Source organism: Odontesthes bonariensis, chromosome 3, assembly GCF_027942865.1.
Source record: "Odontesthes bonariensis isolate fOdoBon6 chromosome 3, fOdoBon6.hap1, whole genome shotgun sequence".
Lineage (NCBI taxonomy): Eukaryota > Metazoa > Chordata > Actinopteri > Atheriniformes > Atherinopsidae > Odontesthes > Odontesthes bonariensis.
This window is the reverse complement of record NC_134508.1, coordinates 32,533,214-32,551,874: the sequence shown is the minus strand read 5'-3', so window position 1 is coordinate 32,551,874 and position 18,661 is coordinate 32,533,214. Positions and strand designations below refer to the sequence as shown.

Below are 18,661 nucleotides of genomic sequence, written 5' to 3'. Positions count from 1 at the left end.
AGAAACAACAATTCCCTTGATTAGAAAAATTTACAATGACTTATCATGTACATCGGGTTGAAGGTTTGATGAAAAAAACAGTTTGCCCCTTTCTAAGTTTGGATCTTCAGTAGTTAAATTGCTGGCACAGCCTGTTGACTCCACAGTCAGTTGAGAGGAGTGAGCCACTAGGTGGGATTTCACATTCCCAATTTACAGTGTCCTAGCATGTCTCCAACTGTCTTCACGAGTCACGCAGGAGTCAAGGCATGCCCACTTTGACAGGCTGATGTCATAGATGACACATGAGAAGCTCCAATGCAGTGCTTACCATGACCCTGTTTTTAGGTGTCCCAGGTTCTCAGGATACCAAGCTGAGTCACGTGACATTGATGATACCGGTGACCGCAAGTTACATCCAAAATGACTTCTATGAAAATATTTATACAATAACTAAAGTGATAGATTATTGGTCAACTAATTCATTAGTCAAAGCCTTTAGCAAACTTTCATGAAAAATTCACTTTTAATCTTTAATGAAAATATATATATTAGGTATTAGTCAACTTCTCAAATGTGCATAATCACAGCCTGTGTGTTTAGATCATCAATTTGACTGAGAAAATCTATGTAAAAAAAAAAAAAAAAAAAGGTCAATTAAACAATGCCTTATCCTTCAATAATGCCTACCTTTAGTGTTGTTTTTCAGTTTTAACATTTTAGTGCAATATTCTGTTAATATTATACATAGTGATAGATAGATATACAATATTATGTTTTCATCAGTCAGTAACAAAATATAAGAAAAATGCTGCAACAAGCCCTGCAGTTGAAAATAAGCAAAAAGTTTCCTTTTCCATTTCATGATTTCTTCATCATCATCATCATCATTCATTATTTATTGAATGATATCATATCTTTTTAGTTTGCTTTACAGTTCTGGTCAATTAGTCTTTCAATTGAATGAAATAACTCAGATGCATCTACGTGGCAGACATGATGAGGTGTCTAATTACTGAGGAAAGGATGAAACACCAGGCCATTCTTTACAAAAGAAAGGAGATAGTTCTGTTCCACAATTTCTTGTGGCCACAGCTTTCAAAGCAATATGTAATTATATTCATTCATTTATATCAACTGTGGTTTGTGTGGATAAGTATGAAGACAAGATGATAAGTGTTAGCACAACCTTGATATTGAAGTAATATCTTATAAAGTTCATTATACTAACAGTATATTTCATATAGCATCTGTGTAACAGCGTGATAAGATTGCATTAGAAAAGTTGACAGTTGGCTAAATATGATCCTTTTAGACATTTGTGTTTAATTTTGTCAAGATTAATTTATGTATTCTTGAGTAAAAGCCTAAAATATGTTAATTAGGTTAGTGACCTTAACCTTTGACAACCAAATTGACTTGGACTCGATAATGAAGAGGATTCCTTGAAGTGTTCGTGAGATATTAATTTTACAACCATCTGATGTAGTTTAAAAACAGATAAAACATATGAACAAACATATGCACTGACAAAAAAAAAACAACTTAATACCCTCTGTTGCAGATGTTGCAACATAACTGACATATTTTTCTTTTAATTTAAGCCAAACAACAATTAAAAACCTGGATTGAGAATCAACAATCAAACGCCGCAATGAGTTCGAAAACTCCCCAAAAAGAAATGAAACCCCAAGGTAAGTCTGGATTTTGTATATGTTTGTTTTGTTTTTTTTATGTAGAAAGTTCAGATTACCTTTCACCTTTTAGACATCTCAGAAAAATCTCAGAAAATTGAAGTATTTAGTCTTCTAACTCAATTCTTTGCAGAAGCTCATTTGACAAGAATCACAGCCCTTCATCTTCTTGGATACATAATACGGGACATAATAGCATTAACAGATCTAAACAGTCCAGAGATATTAACACTGAAAAGCTCAGCTGAATGGTCGCGATCTGTGAGGCCTTTGAAGGTAACAGTGTATTAACACAAGATTATGTAGGAGAGTTCGCTGTATGAGCTCAGGAACACTTATGAATGGACTTTTCTGCATTCTGGTTCATCTCAGTTGGACTGACGCAGACAGAAAATCTTTTTCCATTTGGCCTGGTGAGTCAAAATCTGAAACTTTTTGGAAATGTTGGACATTGTGTCCTTCAATCTAAAAAGAAGGGGGGAAATCTGGCTTTTTAAATCAATAGAACATTCTAAAGGCATGGGAGTGCACTGGTCTCAAAGGGGTGGATAGCTTGCTTCATTATCACTGAATGATACAGGTTTGGAAGCAGCATATGCTGCCATCAGACACAAATTTGTCTTACAAAGATACGAAAACAAGATAATCAAGACAAAAGACTTTTCTCCATTTTCAATCGTCTTTAGTGGTAAATGCATCTCAACCATATTACTTTTCAAAGTTGGATGGTTGCTCTACCTTAAAAAGTTAGAAATGCTGAGAATGATAATTATAATGAAAACTATAAAAAAAAAAAGACAGATGCAACTATTGTTAGTGTTCAAGTAAAGAACAACAGAGGCCAATTATTTGTCCATTAAAAAGAAAACTAATATTACTACTACTACCACAAACGATAATAATAATAAAAACATCATAGATTCATTTTAGCTAAAAACTAAATCCTGTACTCCATTGTTGTTATATTTGCCTTTTCCGAGCTACTGTTTTACGAAAGCCAACAACCCTTTTCCCTCGAAAATCATCCAGTCTCGTCAATAGACAACCATTTGTTAAATATATCTAAAATAATAGGCAGAAAATTACACAAAAGTATTAATTACCTGTGACACACTGCAAATATGTCAGTTATTTATTTATTTTTACTGATGCCCTGTCTGACAATGGCCATGAGGTCATCAAACTTTGTAATCCCATATGCTCTCTCCGTCTCTGAGTAACATACAAGATTACAGCAGGTCATCAAAATGCCTTCTGGAGCTATATTAAAACTGCGCTCAGTGCATGCTTGGTATCACGGTTTCCAGAATGTAATTGACCAGCAGTTTCAATACTCACATCGTTACAGTTATTGATTTTTGTGTCCATGGCCCTTTAAAATCCAAACTCACAAGACTGTGGCCTCCTCCATATCTCACTGTCATTCACATGTTTTTCCAGCTATTGTTATTTGATGTTTGAAGAATACTCATTTGATTGCAGTTTGTAAAGCTACTTTAGCGAATAATTGTCCCTTCATCTTACACACTGACCCTGTAAAGGAAGAGGTAGTAAACATACTCCCTGCTCCACCTTTTTGTGTATGATACGAGAACAAAATTCAAAATGGCTAGATATAAAAAAGAAAGGTTCAGTTTAGAAATTATGATTAGTCTTTACACAATATATAGTTTATACAATGATTTTTAAATAACTGCATCTTCTTGTTTGCTTATAATTTAATCAATATACTCACTTTTTTTTTTAAATTTGGAGAGCGAGAGCAAAGTATCGGAATACTTCAGTAAATTAAAAATTCCACTTAACCTTGTTGTGACAATGATTTCAGTTGTCATTACTACAAACTGTGCAAAAAGAGAAGTAGTATGAACTGCATGTCTAATGCTGATTAGATGGGTGGACTTTTTAACTTTTTTATTTCAACAACTAACAGAAACTACTCATGAGTACTCTCTCTACTCATCAGTAAAATCTAATACCAGAAAAGAGTTGACTTTTGAAATCCTACTTTTTAACCCTTGAAATGAAGAAAGTCTTCCAGTAATATACCTTGTGTAAAAATAAAAAATAAAATTGTACTGTCAAATTTTCAGCTTCCAAGAAACACCAACATTCAAGTGTCTGAAAGACACTGACACTCATTCTAAGGAAAAAGGGGGTTGCTTTGAGTGGTTTATGACAGTTATCTGTCGTCAAAGCCAACAACTTCTTACTGAAGATATTCTCAAGTTTGCTGCTGCTCAAAGCCATCAATTCTTCAAGGAGCAATTGGTATGCAGAGAGAAACCACAGCCTGCTATCCTAACAGACTTGGATTATGCGAAAATCAATGCTTGAGGAACAGAGTTACAAGAATCCTGCCTGCATTCAGATGATATAAGAATATAAACCAACCCCTTGAGAGATGACACATACTATTTGATGAATATTCAATAGATGCCTTTAAGCTGCAGTAAGGCTGCTGGAAAAACAATTATGCAAAATGGATAATCTAAAAGTGACTCACTGAGGACAGAATTTAATAATAAGTTAGCCCCTGACTTTACTGCATGTCAGAGAAAATAAAAATGTGGTTTGTAGACAGCTTTTCAAGAAATCTGTGTTGGTGTTATTCTGTCATTTTTAGCATAAAGGACCTCCCTTCTTACATGTATTTGCATGCGACTTTATGCCTCTAGATCAGATACTCATTGGGGAAGGATGAGACATAGGAGAACGGAGGTATTTTGGCAGGCTTGATTCTGCACACAGCAGTACTGTATGATAATCAGTTGTTTGACCTATCCATAAAAGGCAGCAGAAAAGTCATATCAAATGTACAAGCCCCAGGGTGACAGAAGCAACTCCGAGTCATTACAAGGTATGACGGTTGTACAGAAAAAAGGGTAACAGATGGTGGGTTGTCGTATGGGATTTCGACAGCTGTTGGTTGAGCTCAGTGTTGCTTACTGAGGCATTCTGTTAAGAAACATTTGAGGAAAACCAAAAGGCTGGCAGCTGCAACACCCTTCTCTTTTCTTCCCTCTCGTTAATGACTTCTATATCTGGCAAAAAAACTCAAAAAGAGAAAACAGTGTCTGTACTACAATTCAAGCTTTATGGGGAATCTGCATTAGAATAAATCCGTGTCACAAATAACTTTCTGCTGGTTAAAGCATACAAATAAAACAGACAAAAAAAAAAAAGAAAAGTGTATCACAGAATTCAATTAATACAACCAAGTAAACTGTTTTTCATTCTGCAGCTGCTGTTATGGTTATTAACAGAAAAAGGAAAGAAAGGAAAGAGTGACCCCTTGTGAGACTCTGAAGTAATAAAAGTTTAACAGAAACAGAACCGTAGAAGCCAGTAGTGCCTGTCTATAGTTGTCATTAATGCTCACTGTGGTGTTCATTTCACAAATCACAGATGTGATCAATATTGCTTTTTTATTTGAGGAAGAGAAACACTGCACCTTTAAATTCAAACTTCAGTTCTAAGAAGATTCTGGAGTAGATATTCTTATCATGGTTTTACTCAAATGTTTTACCTTAAGTTAGGTGGATACATTTTGCAGCTTCACTGCAGCTCAACTTCTACAAATACTTTCACCATATCCAGTCTCATGTGTTGGCCAGGAATGTTTTGAGTTTTTAAATAATATATACTCGAGTCATAGACAAAGCATTTAGAAGATGTGTATTTAGAAGATGCGTTTCCCATTTCTTGTAGGCTTCCTGTTAATGTTTAAGCTTAAAAACACAAGCACACCCATGATTCTGCCCCATTGAACACTTTTCCTAATCTTAACAGTGGCCATCAAGAAGAGGTCCAGAGTTCCTGGGGTTATGATAACCCAGTTTGTTGAGCAACTTCCTGCAGGAAAGACCACTCCTGACATTACCCGGAAACCCATGGCTGTGACTGTTCAAGAAGGTGGAAAACAAACACTCAGCAAAATTATGAAAAACTACCATTGACATTTATCATTGTCATATGGCTAAATTTTCATTTTTCAGGGAAAAAGGCATTTTTCAAAGCTATGGTGAGTGGAGAGCCAGCACCAACTGTCGCATGGGGTCGCAATAAAGGTGAAGTGGACGACCCAGAAAAGTACAAGACCAGATATGATGAAAAGGCTCGAGAACACATTCTGGAAGTGAGAAAAAAAGCAGGCAACTAATGTTTCATGCATTTTTTTGTCAAACACATCTCATAAAACACAATATGTGGGGATACCCAATAGTCGAGTTGTTAGAGTTTACCACATGAAAGTGCCTGGTTTATATTCTGGTTGGTTGGACCATGTGCTACATGTTACCGCCCAACTCTCTCTTTCCATACTTTAAATCTCTATCCACTTTCCCCCATCAATACAGCCACAAAAGGCAAAAAATTAATCTAAAACAAATGGATGACAGAATTTATCGCAACCCTCTCTCCTACACTGACATCTGCTACCGTCTTTCACTTTGAGCTGCGATTACTGATTACATGATGATCAACTGATCAGTTTTCAGAAATCTTTGGTTTTTGATCACATTGGCTTTATAGAATTTGACATTCTATCAATGTCATTTTATTGATTTTAAATCAATAAAACAACTAATTCACCAACAAAAAAAATTTAATAGTTGCAGCTCCAAGTCTATAGTTTAAAGATATAGATAAGGTTTTAAAAGCTAAAGTTAGAGTTAGTTTGGCTTTGCATACCTTTACAGCACATCACAGCACTCCAGCTCATTGGTTTTTGTAATAAATATCTCAGATTTCTCAGAATCTACAGATTTCATCTATGTAAAAGAGTATTGCTTTATCAGGTAATCGGTGTATCTATCGACCAAGCTGACACCTACAAGTGCTTTGCAACCAACGAGTATGGAAAAGCTGTCTCCACAGCCACTCTGAACGTTATTGAAGGTGAGATTTCACAGTAAATATGGATGGAATTAGTCAGATTATTACTATACAACTAATTACTTGTGTTTTTTTTTTTTGCTTATGTCTTTGTGTTCGTACAGTTAGCCATAAGAAGAAGTCCCAGACAGGTATGAAATTTACCAAATTACTTTGATAGGTCCCCATCTTTGCTCTGTCAAACATCCAATCAAACCGATCATGGTAATAGAATAATATAACCCAGGCTGTAATTTGTAGTCTTTATAATTGCAGAGTTAGATGGAGCCCTACATAAAGTGTAAAATGTGATGATGCCACAATCATTTATTTGTTTGCTTTTTCAGAAAATGGGCAGGCAACCCAGGATTTCAGATCAATGCTGAAGAAAACGTAAGTTTTAGTCAAAGTCTTAATATGTGGTTTAAACAAAAAAACAACAACAACAACAAAAAAAAACTGTTCTTCTCTTTTCAGTACCGTTGTCAAAAAAAAGAAGCCAATACCACCAAAGAAAGAGGGAGAAATTGATCCTAAACTCTTTGAACTGCTTCTCTCTGCACCAAAGAAAGACTATGAAAAAATCTGTTTTGACTATGGTGTTACGGACTTCCGCTGGTTGTTAAAGAAACTAAAGCAGATGGAGAAGGAGAGGAAAGATGAACAGGCTAAGGTACTGTCTGAATTTGTAAAAACTGCATAGAACCTCTGAATAATGTATTTTGAACCTCCAAAAAGACAGGTAAAAATGACAACAACTGACTCAGAATTTGAGTTATAAAATATTCTACGACAAGTTCTTTATATCTTTACTTTTTAGGTTGTAGAGAAGCTGGAGGATGTGAAACAAATAGAAGTGAAACCAAGTGGAAAAGCTGAATTTAGCTTCAACATGACACTCCAGGATCCCAACAGTGTCATCACTGTATACAAGGTGAATTCAAATCTATAACTAGAGTAAAATGTTTTTAGAAATATTTAAAAAAAAAAAATAATCTTAAAAGAATTTAACTTTTCTCTCTCAAGGATGGGACTTCGGTTTCATACGATGATGAAAACTCAAAGCACAGCCTTAATAAAGAAGGTTCAAACTACGTTTTCAGTATCAAAAACCCTGGACCAGAAGATGCAGGATTATACCAGGTTGATGTTGAAGAGACAAACATTCTTACAACTGACTTTCAAGGTAAAGCATAACCTGCCTTTGTGATGAAAACAGAATTTGTACATCAGAAGTTGATAAGAAAAGTCAAAGCATATTTATCAATGAATGGTGATTTCGTAAAAGTTTCTTTAGTTCACAACATTCACCTTCTCCTCCTCTTAGTGCCTGCCGTGGAGTTTGCGGCCAAGATTAAAGATGTTAAGGTCACTGAAAGTGAGGACGCCATCTTTCAGTGCGTTTTGTCAACGCCCCTTAACGGAATTACTTGGTCAAAAGTAGACTCATCACTTGAACATGGGGACAAATATGAGATCACCGTCTCCGAAGACAAACTAACTCACACACTGAGAGTAAAAAATTGTCAAATAGTAGATATTGGAGCATTTTACGCCATTGCTGGCATCACTTCCAGCAGCGCCTCTCTCAGAGTGGAAGGTGGGACAGCTTTCTTTATCATTTTGATATATATTCATTAGTATTAAAACACAATATTGTTGACACTCTGATAAGACAATCTTTAATTGTCATTTAAAAATATGTTTTAACTAAAAGTTATTGATTATTTTTCCCTACTTTTGTGCGTTTACTGTAATTCAGCTGATCCAAGTGGTCGTAAGGACACCAAAGCCAACAATCATGATGCCCGGTCTAAACAGCAGGGAAAGCTTAAAAACGAGGGAGGCGAAGAGGACACAGCAAAACATGCTAAAGCTTTACAGGGAGACGGGACAGATGGAAAAGATGGAGGAGATGGAAGAGATGGAAGAGATGGAGGAGATGGAGGAGATGGAGGAGATGGAGGAGATGGAGATGGAGGAGATGGAGGAGACGGAAGAGATGGAAGAGATGGAAGAGATGGAGGAGATGGGAGAGATGGTTTTGGTGACAGCAGCCTTGCTGGTGAAGGGAAAGATGGAGACCAAGGAGATGGAGACGGCATGAATAAGAACGCCCTGGGGGATGGAGATGATAAAAATACAGATGATGTAGGCAATAAGAAAAAGAGATCACGAGCTGGTCCTTTGGTTCCCGACATTGTCACAGGTAAAACTTTTTAAAGCATTATAGAGACTGAATAATAATACAGTAAGTCACAGTTTTACTCCATCTGTCCTCAAATTTCTCTGAACTACAACAATTACTTTGATAGAAAGGTTAACTCCAAGGTACTGTAGAACATCTTACATAAGCCCCTTTCACACTGAGGAATAACCCGCGTTTAATCCGCGAATTTAGTGTGTCCGCTGTTGCGTTCACACTGCCGACCCGGGCTGCCGCGTCAACTCGACTTTCGACCCGCGTCGGACCCTAGTCTTTTTGCCGAGCCGAGTTTGGTGTGAACGCAATTGACGCGGGTCGGACGTGGGCGTGGCGTGACGTGAGGAGTTTAAAAGACAGAATAGACAGCTGATCAGAACAACAGCGACAGGTGAGAACAAGTTTTACTCTGTTTTAGCCTACATCAAGTTCGAGACATTTTTTAATATGGCCAACTGGGGACACAAGGAGGTCCGCGAGCTCCTCAGCCTCCGAGCAGAGGACGTTATTTACCGCCACATGTCGGGGACTATAGTGCTCTTGTATTCTCCGCATATGTTCTTCGGCGGCATCCCACGTTGTAACCATCCACACCCCGTAAAATAACGTCTCCATGAACTGCATATACAATTGCAAAAACGAGTCCTCAAGGTGTATTTAACCCTACCTCCGACACATGGCTTGTGCCTACGTCATTGTACACGCCCAGCATTTTATGTGTTTCGTGTGACGCTCTGCCACTAGGCAACGCCCCCTGAACTCGGCTTCAGGCGACACGGGTCACCAACACACCAAGCGTTCACATTGCTCGACGCAGGTCGAAGGTGCAATTTGGACCCGCTAAGGTAGCGGGTCGCAGTGCGAAAGGGGCTATAGTTACACTAGAAAGATTTCTACCACAGAGAAGGAAATGGCCAACGAAGGAAATAGATGGACTGAGATGTGTGCAACCCCAGTTTACAAAAAGCTGGGATGCTCATAAATAAAAAGCAGAATGCTACGATTTGGAAATATAAATTGATATTTTTTTGACATGACATAGTAACATGTAATGATACATTTGATGTGTTTTCTAATTCATGAAAAATATTAACTAATCCTGATTTTGATGGCAAAAAAATTAAGGCTGAAACCGTAAATGGTACCAAAAAGAACAGCAGGAGAACATGTTGCAACTAACTAGGTTAACTAGCAACAGGTTAGTAACATAACTGGATATAAAAAGAGCATCTGAGAGAAGCAGAGTCAGAGTAGCAATATTTTGATGAAAAAGAAAAATATAATAGAAATGAAAGGAGAATCATTTCAGGGTTTAATAAAAAGTCCAATAAACAAACAAAAAAAAAAACTCACTTCTACATGACCTCAGTCTTCAGGTTCTTATTTTTAAATTGGGGTTGTATAAAATAAAATTTGTTTTAAACTAAAACTGTATATTCAAAGCAAAGGACAATGCCTGTAATGTCTTTCTAAGCAAGTTGTAAATCCAGAAAGCTCTGATGGGATAGTCCTCAGAAATTTCAAATATTAAGGGGCTTTTGGATTTTTTGAAATCACATTAGTCACAATAAGCAGAATTCATTATTAATATTCTGCAAGCCTGCATGCTAACCACTAGAGAGACCTGCTGTAATGAGGAGAGTACGTTGTAGTGAAGATGGACCTTTATATCCTAAATTTGTACACGTTTGGTCTCCAACTTTGTTTTTAAAATATAAATTTAATTTTATCTAATTCGTCATGTGGCCAAACAATTTTGATTATTGTAATATTTCCATTTGCAGATAAAGGGGTTCAGTTTGTCTGTGGGCTGTCAGATACGGTTGCAAATGTTGGTGATCGAGCAGAGCTATCCTGCAAACTAAGCAGTGAGGCTTCAGAGGGATGCTGGTATAAAAATGGGAAGCTGGTAAGTCCGCTATGCCAGGAAGGCTAGTGTAGAGAAATTCTGTAATTAATCACATTTGTTCATTTCTCAGAGATCAATATTTTATACTTTCCCTCATCAAACAATTCAATTGTAATTTCACATAAATGCATCTTGAATGTTTTTTATCTGACAAGCTAACAGGTGGGGAGGGGGTTGAGATCATCAAAGATGGAGCCTGTCACACTTTGACAATTAACTGCTGTAAAAAAGATGATACAGCTGTGTACCGCTTTGAAGCTGAAGGGCGAAAATCAGAGGCAACACTTAACATTCAAGGTTAGAATAAAACTTTGGAAAATGTATCAATGATACAACTCAGACTTTTGAACAAAACCTTTTTTTTTTTTTCCTTTCTAACATTACAGACCCACCTAAACTCGACCCTGATGCTTTTGGAAAATTCACGAAGCCAGTCATTATAAAGGCAGGTGAAAATGCTGAATGGAAGATGCCATTCTCAGGTGGAGCACCGATGACAATACAGTGGTACAAGGATGACGACGAGCTTTTGCCTGCCACCAGTGTGAAGATTGAGACATCAGAGACTGAAGGCCAACTTCGCCTCACAAAGTGTCAAAGGAAAGATCGTGGAGATGTCAAAATCAAAATCAAAAATGAATACGGTACACTAGAAGCAGTTTCAAAACTCATTGTACTGGGTAGGTTGACAATAAGAGTTTGTCACTTCTGATATTACCTCACACGATGTATTGCATGTAAATAGATAAATGCTTTTTGTTTTCAGCATTCTATGAACTCTTCTCATTTGTCCACAGACAAACCAACCCCACCACAGGGCCCTGTGGACATAATGGAAAGTGGTGTAACATCTGTTGAATTCAAATGGAAACCACCAAAAGACAATGGTGGATGTCCAATCACAAACTACACCATAGAACGTCAACAACTGGGGCGAAATAAATGGTCAAATCTGGGAGAAATCCCAGGGAGCCCGAGTTACAAAGATTCAGATGTGGACCCTGGAAGGAGATACTGCTATCAGATCAGAGCCAAGAATGCAGAGGGGATCAGCGATTACCTGCAGACAGAGGACATAGCAGCTGGTGTATTACGTAAGTTTCTAATTGGGGCCATAAAAATGGCAAATTGCCATTTAAAAAATAAATAAAAAAGGCTTCTCAAGGCCCCACCACTGATGACACTTTCAGGTTCTGCACTTTGAGCCAATCAAATTTGAGCATGAATGGTTCATGCAGGATGTACCCTGCCTCTTGCCCAATGACAACTGGGAAATGTTGCAGTTTAGTGGATTGCAGTGAAGTTCTGTATATGTTTTCATTTTGGATATGATAAACCTAACAAGGGAGAAATGTAGCAAAGCAGCATTTTTATTTTCAATTTTCTATTTCATTCCTCCACCCCACAGGTTATCCTGGACCACCAACAGCACCCAAAGTGGTCAGTGCCTTTAAAGACTGCATCAATCTGTCATGGTGTGCTCCATGTGACACTGGAGGGACCAAAATAGTTGGATACAATTTGGAAAAGAACAAGACAGGCACAAATTACTGGAGCCTTGTAAACCAAAAGGGGCCAATTACAGGTATAGAGCAAGCTGAGGGAATACCCAGTTAAAGTGTGATCGTGCCACATTGTGAAAATAAAAGCATCTTCACACTTCAACGGAGATGGAGTTATATCATGCCTACTGCACCTTTTCCTGCAGACACAAAGTATGCTGTGAAAGATGTCTTTGAGGGTGCAGCATATCAATTTAGAGTATCTGCCATCAACCTGTCTGGTGCTGGAGATGCCAGTATTCCATGTGAAACAGTTACAGCAAGAGATCCAATGAGTGAGTCAATCACACAACGTTGCTGCATTTTCATTCAGTTTTGTTTGCTCACAGAAAACAGCACAAATCATCCTTAAAAGCGAGCACAATTGTCTCAATTTCCTTGTGTAATATAAAACAACAATGCTTGTTGCTGTCATTTCAGAGCCTCCAGGAAAAGTGACAGACCTCAAATTAACATCCTCCAGTTACACTACATTTTCACTGGCTTGGACGAAGCCAAAGGAAGTGAAGGGAGTAGAAGATGAAGCCCAAGGTTACTATGTGGAGATCAGACCAATGGAGTGCCTGGAATGGACCCGCTGCAACGCCATCCCAGTTACTCTGACTTCCTACAATGTGCTTGGCCTCAAGGCAATGGCCACATACTGGGTGAGAGTAACTGCCACAAATTATGGAGGCGATGGAGAACCTCAGGGCTTTGACAAATATATAATCACCATGCCACCTCCAGGTAAGGAATTGAGCCAATTAAAGTTAAATGAAACTGCAAGAGTGCTTTTCAGTATGTGGTTTAATAACAGGGGGTCTTGAAAGTAGAGTGTTGACGGTCTAAAAGGATGTTTGACAGCACAACAAGAACAAACTGCAACACTAATTTCAAATATCAAACTGACACGTTTTTTTATTGATTTTTAGCCAGACTTTCTAAAACATACTTGCACAAGCAGCCTGACTGTGTGTGAATTTGGACATGGACTGCAGCCATTTGTTAATTTCATCAAGCCACTGTGTGAGTCATTCGTTTCAAGGACTGTGGGATATAAACATACCCCAGTATGAGAGCGCCATGAAGAAAGCCATGCGATATTGGCCAGCTGGTGCATCTGGAGCGAAGTGAATAACAATAAACAAAGGGTTGCAAATGGAACTATATTCCTGTAATTAGTGAATGTCCTCATCTCATTCCTGCATCAGCTTTACACAGGATTAGATTCTCCATACACGAGACCAGAAGATAACCATAAAAGATAGGAATAATATCAAACTATCATAATGTTTCCAAAGTTGTAAAAAAGTAATTTAAACATTTTAATCTAAATTTGATTCACAGTAAGGCCAAAATTTAAAGGCCAAAACATGAAGACCTTTATGGTGGTGAGGTCTGGGAACACTGTTCGTCTCAACATCAACTTTGAGGTACGTTGTTTTGTGCCACAGCTGCAGGGTTCACTGAAGGTTTTGTTTTATTGTGCAACCATTTCAGCATCATCATGAGAAACATTAATTTAGTATTTTCTTTATTGTATTCAGGCATGCCCACTGCCTGAAATATCCTGGGTAAAGGATGGTATTCCAGTGCTCAAACGCGTAACTATTACCAACTCTGATAAAGGTTCTCAACTGTTAATTCCCACATCTGAGAGGTCAGACAGTGGCATCTACACCATTACTGTGCAGAACCTTGTTGGACAGGAAAGCTTCAATGTTGAAATCAGAGTTACAGGTGAATTCCACTGTTCAGAGTGATTGATCATTACTGCTGCGATAATCAGGAACCAATGCAATTTTCATTACTTCTGACTCAATGTGTTTTTCTAATAACAAAAGAAGAAAAAGTTTAGATATGAATGGTTTCATAAGGAAGTCGGGTGTACTGAAATACAGCATATGAGAGCAGAGACAGTGGGAGAGAAGAAAACCAACGTAATCTGCTGACAATAGTTGACAGTGTATTCTATAGTGTTTGTTTTCTATGGTACAATTATTAGCACCGTAATACTGATATATACAGATAATTGACAATCTCTCTGAAAATACAGGTGTAAATTTTTTTGGCCTAAAAATGTTGACACCCGCCGTAAAACTTCCAAGATCTCGATTTGATCAAGCAACAGCATGGTCCCACCCCTCCGCCTCCCACATCACAAACACATCCCCAGAGGTCCTGTGTTAAAGTTGAGGCTTATCACTGCAATCTAAGATTAAATCAGTTAGATACAGTTGTAATTAAATATGCAATATAGAAATGTACATTATGACTGTTAATCAGATTATCTGTCCCTAGACATCCTATATTCAAGTTGAAACAAATTTAAGCAAAACGTCAATATTTCATTATTTTTCATTGCCAGCCACGATTCATTGAAATGTTTCTGTATTCCTCATTTTCAGACGGTAATGAATTTAAAAAACATCAAAAATGGTAATGTGGAGAAACACAGCTACGATAAACAGGCAAGACACAAAAGTGACACTTTGAAAAGATTCATCTCAACTCTGTGACCTTACTAGTTTTTTCAGCTGCATTTCTTTCTTCATTAGTGAACAAGCTCAGTTGTAATTACCTGAGAATAATAGCAACACAATGCGGCTAAAAGCTCTTAAAAAGCTAGAGTAGACTTAAAGTTGAGATTACTTTTATACACACACAACTGATTTTAAAATTAAAGTTGATTTCCACATCTAAGTATTTTTTTAATGATTAAAACTTGTCAAACTAAACAGATATTTCTGAACAGTACTTTAATGTTAAATGAACCTTCCTACCTGTATAGACTGCATTGCTGCCTAGGTTTTGTTTCCTGCGCTCGTGGGCGGAGTAGGAGGGAGATGGGTTTGGCCACGGCGAGCCATGTAGAGGCAAAGGTGATATATGTTAGGGAGTGATTTAGTTCCGCATTGAGAATCCGGGGGAGTTTCACGCAGCAATCTTTTCGATCGTGAGAAAATGAAATGTTTGTTTTGAGTTAAATGAAACCTTGAGTCCTTGGAATAAACAAGCATAAAGATGACGGCATGCAGTGATTGATGTTTTTCGTGGACACGCATTGAAACCCTACTGAGCCCCCCCAGATAAGTACCACTTCATTTTTGATTGTGGAAAGTGCTACTACACTACCTTTTACCGTTTAAAAAAAAAAACATTTTAAAAATCTATTTTTCCACCAACCAAACTCACTGATGCAAACTGTCTGCAGCCATCACTCTGCTGTCATTACTGGGTTAAAATGTCATTCTTAGAAGTCTGTAATATGCCGACAGGCTTATATTTCCAACCCAGATTTTAAAAAGGTGAAACCTAGATTTAAAATCAATAACCAAACCCTGTGATGTCGGTACATTTCTGCCACTAAATCTTTTTCTAGATGATCCTAATCCTCCGGGTCCCATAGAGTTGGATCAGAACATCCCAGGAACAGTGACTCTCTGCTGGGCTCCCTCACCAGATGAAAAGAGAGATGACAGGCTACACTACATGGTATCCAAGCGGGACTCCTTCAAACGCACTTGGAGGACAGTGGGAGATAACCTTTTCAATAATAAGTTCACAGCTGTCGACATTATGCCCGGACGGGAGTATTACTTCAGGGTGTTTGCTAAGAACGACATGGGCCTTTCAGCACCTTCTGAGTCTCCTGCATTTGCAATTAAAAAGGAAAAAGGTTTGTGCTAAATTCAGTTCTCACCTTCAAAGTTTCACTGACACTAATCACTGACTTTAGTGAAGTATTAACTCATTAACAAACTCACACCTCTAGAGACTGCAAATTTCCATAAGCGTCAAAAAATATAAAATGTATATGATTAAATTGATATTTTATTCATAGAAAAATATTTTCTATCAAGGTAAATATATGAGGTTGAAAAACTGGGAACCTCTAAAGAGAAACAGAGTTTTCACATTTTTTTAAAAAAGAAATCAGAGGGCTTGTGCATGGAAACAGACGGGGTAACCCCACAGACCAGGAACAGAGCGGACCATGTGAGTCCATTAACTATAGAAATTCTACAGTACAAGTTCAGAGGAGGCCAGTGAGAATTACCAACACTGTAAACAGACCATTCACAATGTCAGAGCAGCTAGTACAGTTTCAGAGGGAGATTCATTTTCATAGGCTCAAGATTAAGAACCACCAAGAGGAAATTTGCAAAATATATGTAACAGAAAGCAGCTTTAGGAAATGTGCGCTCCTTTTTCTGAAAATCCATAATCAATCTGGTTAAACTAAAGAAAGCCAGACAAAGACCAAGCAGAGAATTACCATGACCTTAGATAACAAAATGCGTGAAATTGTTTTATTTTTAGGATCAAAACATAAACTACCACAAATAATGGGCCTCATGCAAGAACCGTTCGTACGCACAGATTTGTTCTTAAGTCATGCGTACGAGTGATTTAAGAGAATTTGCGCATTCACCAATCTTTTCGTATTTTACGTTTTCTTTCAGGTACGAACAGAATTTACGAGTGATCCAGACCTGTCGTAGGAGTTTCGTAGAATAGTCCGCTGTTATTCAAATCAAGTTTGCTTGACTAATGGATTGTATATTTAATTACTTTGAAGAAAACATAAATAAATATATACATTATACCCCATAATGATGCTGACATTCTGTTTGACTTAAATTATGCACTAATTGAAGGTTCATTTGAATCTGTTTATAACAAGGTCAATGGGAAGTAGTAACCAGCGGCTGTCTTCCTACTTTTGGATGCCTTAGTGCGTCAGGCTCTTGGAAGAGAGCGTGTGGAGACAGACAAATGGCTGACATCGCGATTAAGATTCCCAAGGACTGTGCTGCTGCTAATATGCAGCTTGCTAGAGCCACAACTCCAGAGAGAAACACGCCGATCAAACCCAATTCCACACACGCCCAGGTTCTCACCACCCTTGGATTTTTGGCCACTGGAACCTTTCAGAGGGAGATTGGAGACAGATCGGGGGTGTCCCAGTCCTCTGTGAGTCGTGCGCTCCCCTTGGTCATCAAAGCTCTCATCAGTTTATCACCCATGGTACATCAAATTCCCATAAACTGCTGTCCAACAAGTACAAATTAAGAGGGACTTTCATCCCGTGGCTGGACTGCCAATCATAATTGGAGCACGAGACACATACGCATCAAAACACCCGTGCTGTCGTGGAGCGCACTGAGCTGAAGGCCAGGTGGGTGTGTCTCGATACCCCTCATGGACCGTCCCATCAAAGAGCCATCATGATGAGGCAACAATTGATTGCACGACTTTAGTTGCAGTCATCGATCGCCTGCCCATGGCGAGACGTTTTTTTTTTTAAGCCATTTTCATATCAAACCATTTATTTTTTATTTCGGTGATATTAAGAACTACAGGTGACAATTAACAGCACTCGTAATTGCTTCCCATTTCTTCGCTTTAGCAGGTCCCGTAAATTCCACTGCTGACACTGCTAAAAATGACAGATTTTCCTTTTTGGATCTCTGAAAACAGAACTTCAATCTCAGAGCCCGTAAAGTTGTTCTTTTAGCGCCTTGATGCCATTCTCATGACTCAACACTTCCTGGCACAGGAGCGAGGAAGCACATCCTTATATGGTATAATTTAGGGCGTGGAGTATGCAAATCTATTATCCTCGTGCACGTGAACTTAGATACGCACGAGTGTGATTCATTATTTACGCAGGTCGTTTACACTCTTTTTCCGAAGCGCTTGTTGAATCTGACGTGGCGTGTTCGTACGAGACCTTCTTACGAAAAAAGTGAGAGAAATTTAGAATAAAAATACGAAAATGTTCTTGCATGAGGCCCAATGTTATTGTTGACAATACACACAGGCTGCTGCGTCTCAGATTCCCATTTTGACTTCATGTTAAAATGAAGAGAAACTTTTCAGGCCACTTCTTGAAATTTAGGACTTAGTAATCCTTTTTTTTTATGACAATAAACTAACTGTATTTCTTTATGTTTCAGGGAAGTTCAAAGTAAACGTGCCGCAGATTAAATCCCTGGACTTTGAGTTTCCCCCATCATTTATTGTTCCCCTAAAGAGGCGCACAGCTCCTCAAGGGTACGAATGCTACATGAGCTGCGCAGTAAAGGGTGATCCCACTCCACGTGTGACATGGTACCGCAACAATATCAGCCTCAACACAAACACCAACTACCACGTCACAAACGTGTGTGGAGTCTGCTCCTTGCTCATACTACGGGTGGGACCTAAAGACACTGGAGAATACAAAGTCATCATAGAGAACAAACTGGGGACGGCAGAGTCAGCTATGACTCTCAGTGTCAGAGGTATCACAATGGTTTTCAAATTCCTAAAGTTTCCAATGTAAACATTTGATTCCATAGTGTGCAGCTAAAATGTTTTTCTTTGTAGAGTGAAGTGGAGCTGTGGCGGCTGGACTGAGCCTGAAACAACAGAATCCTCACTGCATTTTGAATTCATTGCACCAACTTGT

The 18,661-nt window shown here is 38.3% G+C and overlaps 1 protein-coding gene across 1 annotated transcript; it reads left to right on the top strand.

Annotated features, from left to right (window-relative positions):
• The first annotated feature begins 1,633 nt into the window (after nt 1-1,633).
• LOC142376946 (immunoglobulin-like and fibronectin type III domain-containing protein 1) lies at nt 1,634-18,535 on the top strand. Its single transcript, XM_075460664.1, has 20 exons — nt 1,634-1,673; nt 5,460-5,588; nt 5,672-5,811; nt 6,473-6,572; nt 6,674-6,700; nt 6,896-6,941; nt 7,026-7,221; nt 7,369-7,482; nt 7,575-7,734; nt 7,876-8,148; nt 10,536-10,660; nt 10,816-10,957; nt 11,047-11,340; nt 12,069-12,245; nt 12,369-12,497; nt 12,643-12,951; nt 13,552-13,637; nt 13,752-13,944; nt 15,587-15,883; nt 18,168-18,535. The coding sequence occupies exons 1-20, from the start codon at nt 1,634-1,636 to the stop codon at nt 18,533-18,535; spliced, it is 3,345 nt and encodes a 1,114-aa protein (XP_075316779.1).
• The last annotated feature ends 126 nt before the right edge of the window (nt 18,536-18,661 follow it).

Bases quoted from the DNA above. Each gene is read 5' to 3' on its own strand.
- LOC142376946 (XM_075460664.1), top strand. From the start codon at position 1,634: ATGAGTTCGAAAACTCCCCAAAAAGAAATGAAACCCCAAG. The intron at 12,952-13,551 runs GTAAGGAATTGA...TTTGATTCACAG, and splicing joins AATCACCATGCCACCTCCAG to TAAGGCCAAAATTTAAAGGC. The intron at 13,638-13,751 runs GTACGTTGTTTT...TATTGTATTCAG, and splicing joins GTCTCAACATCAACTTTGAG to GCATGCCCACTGCCTGAAAT.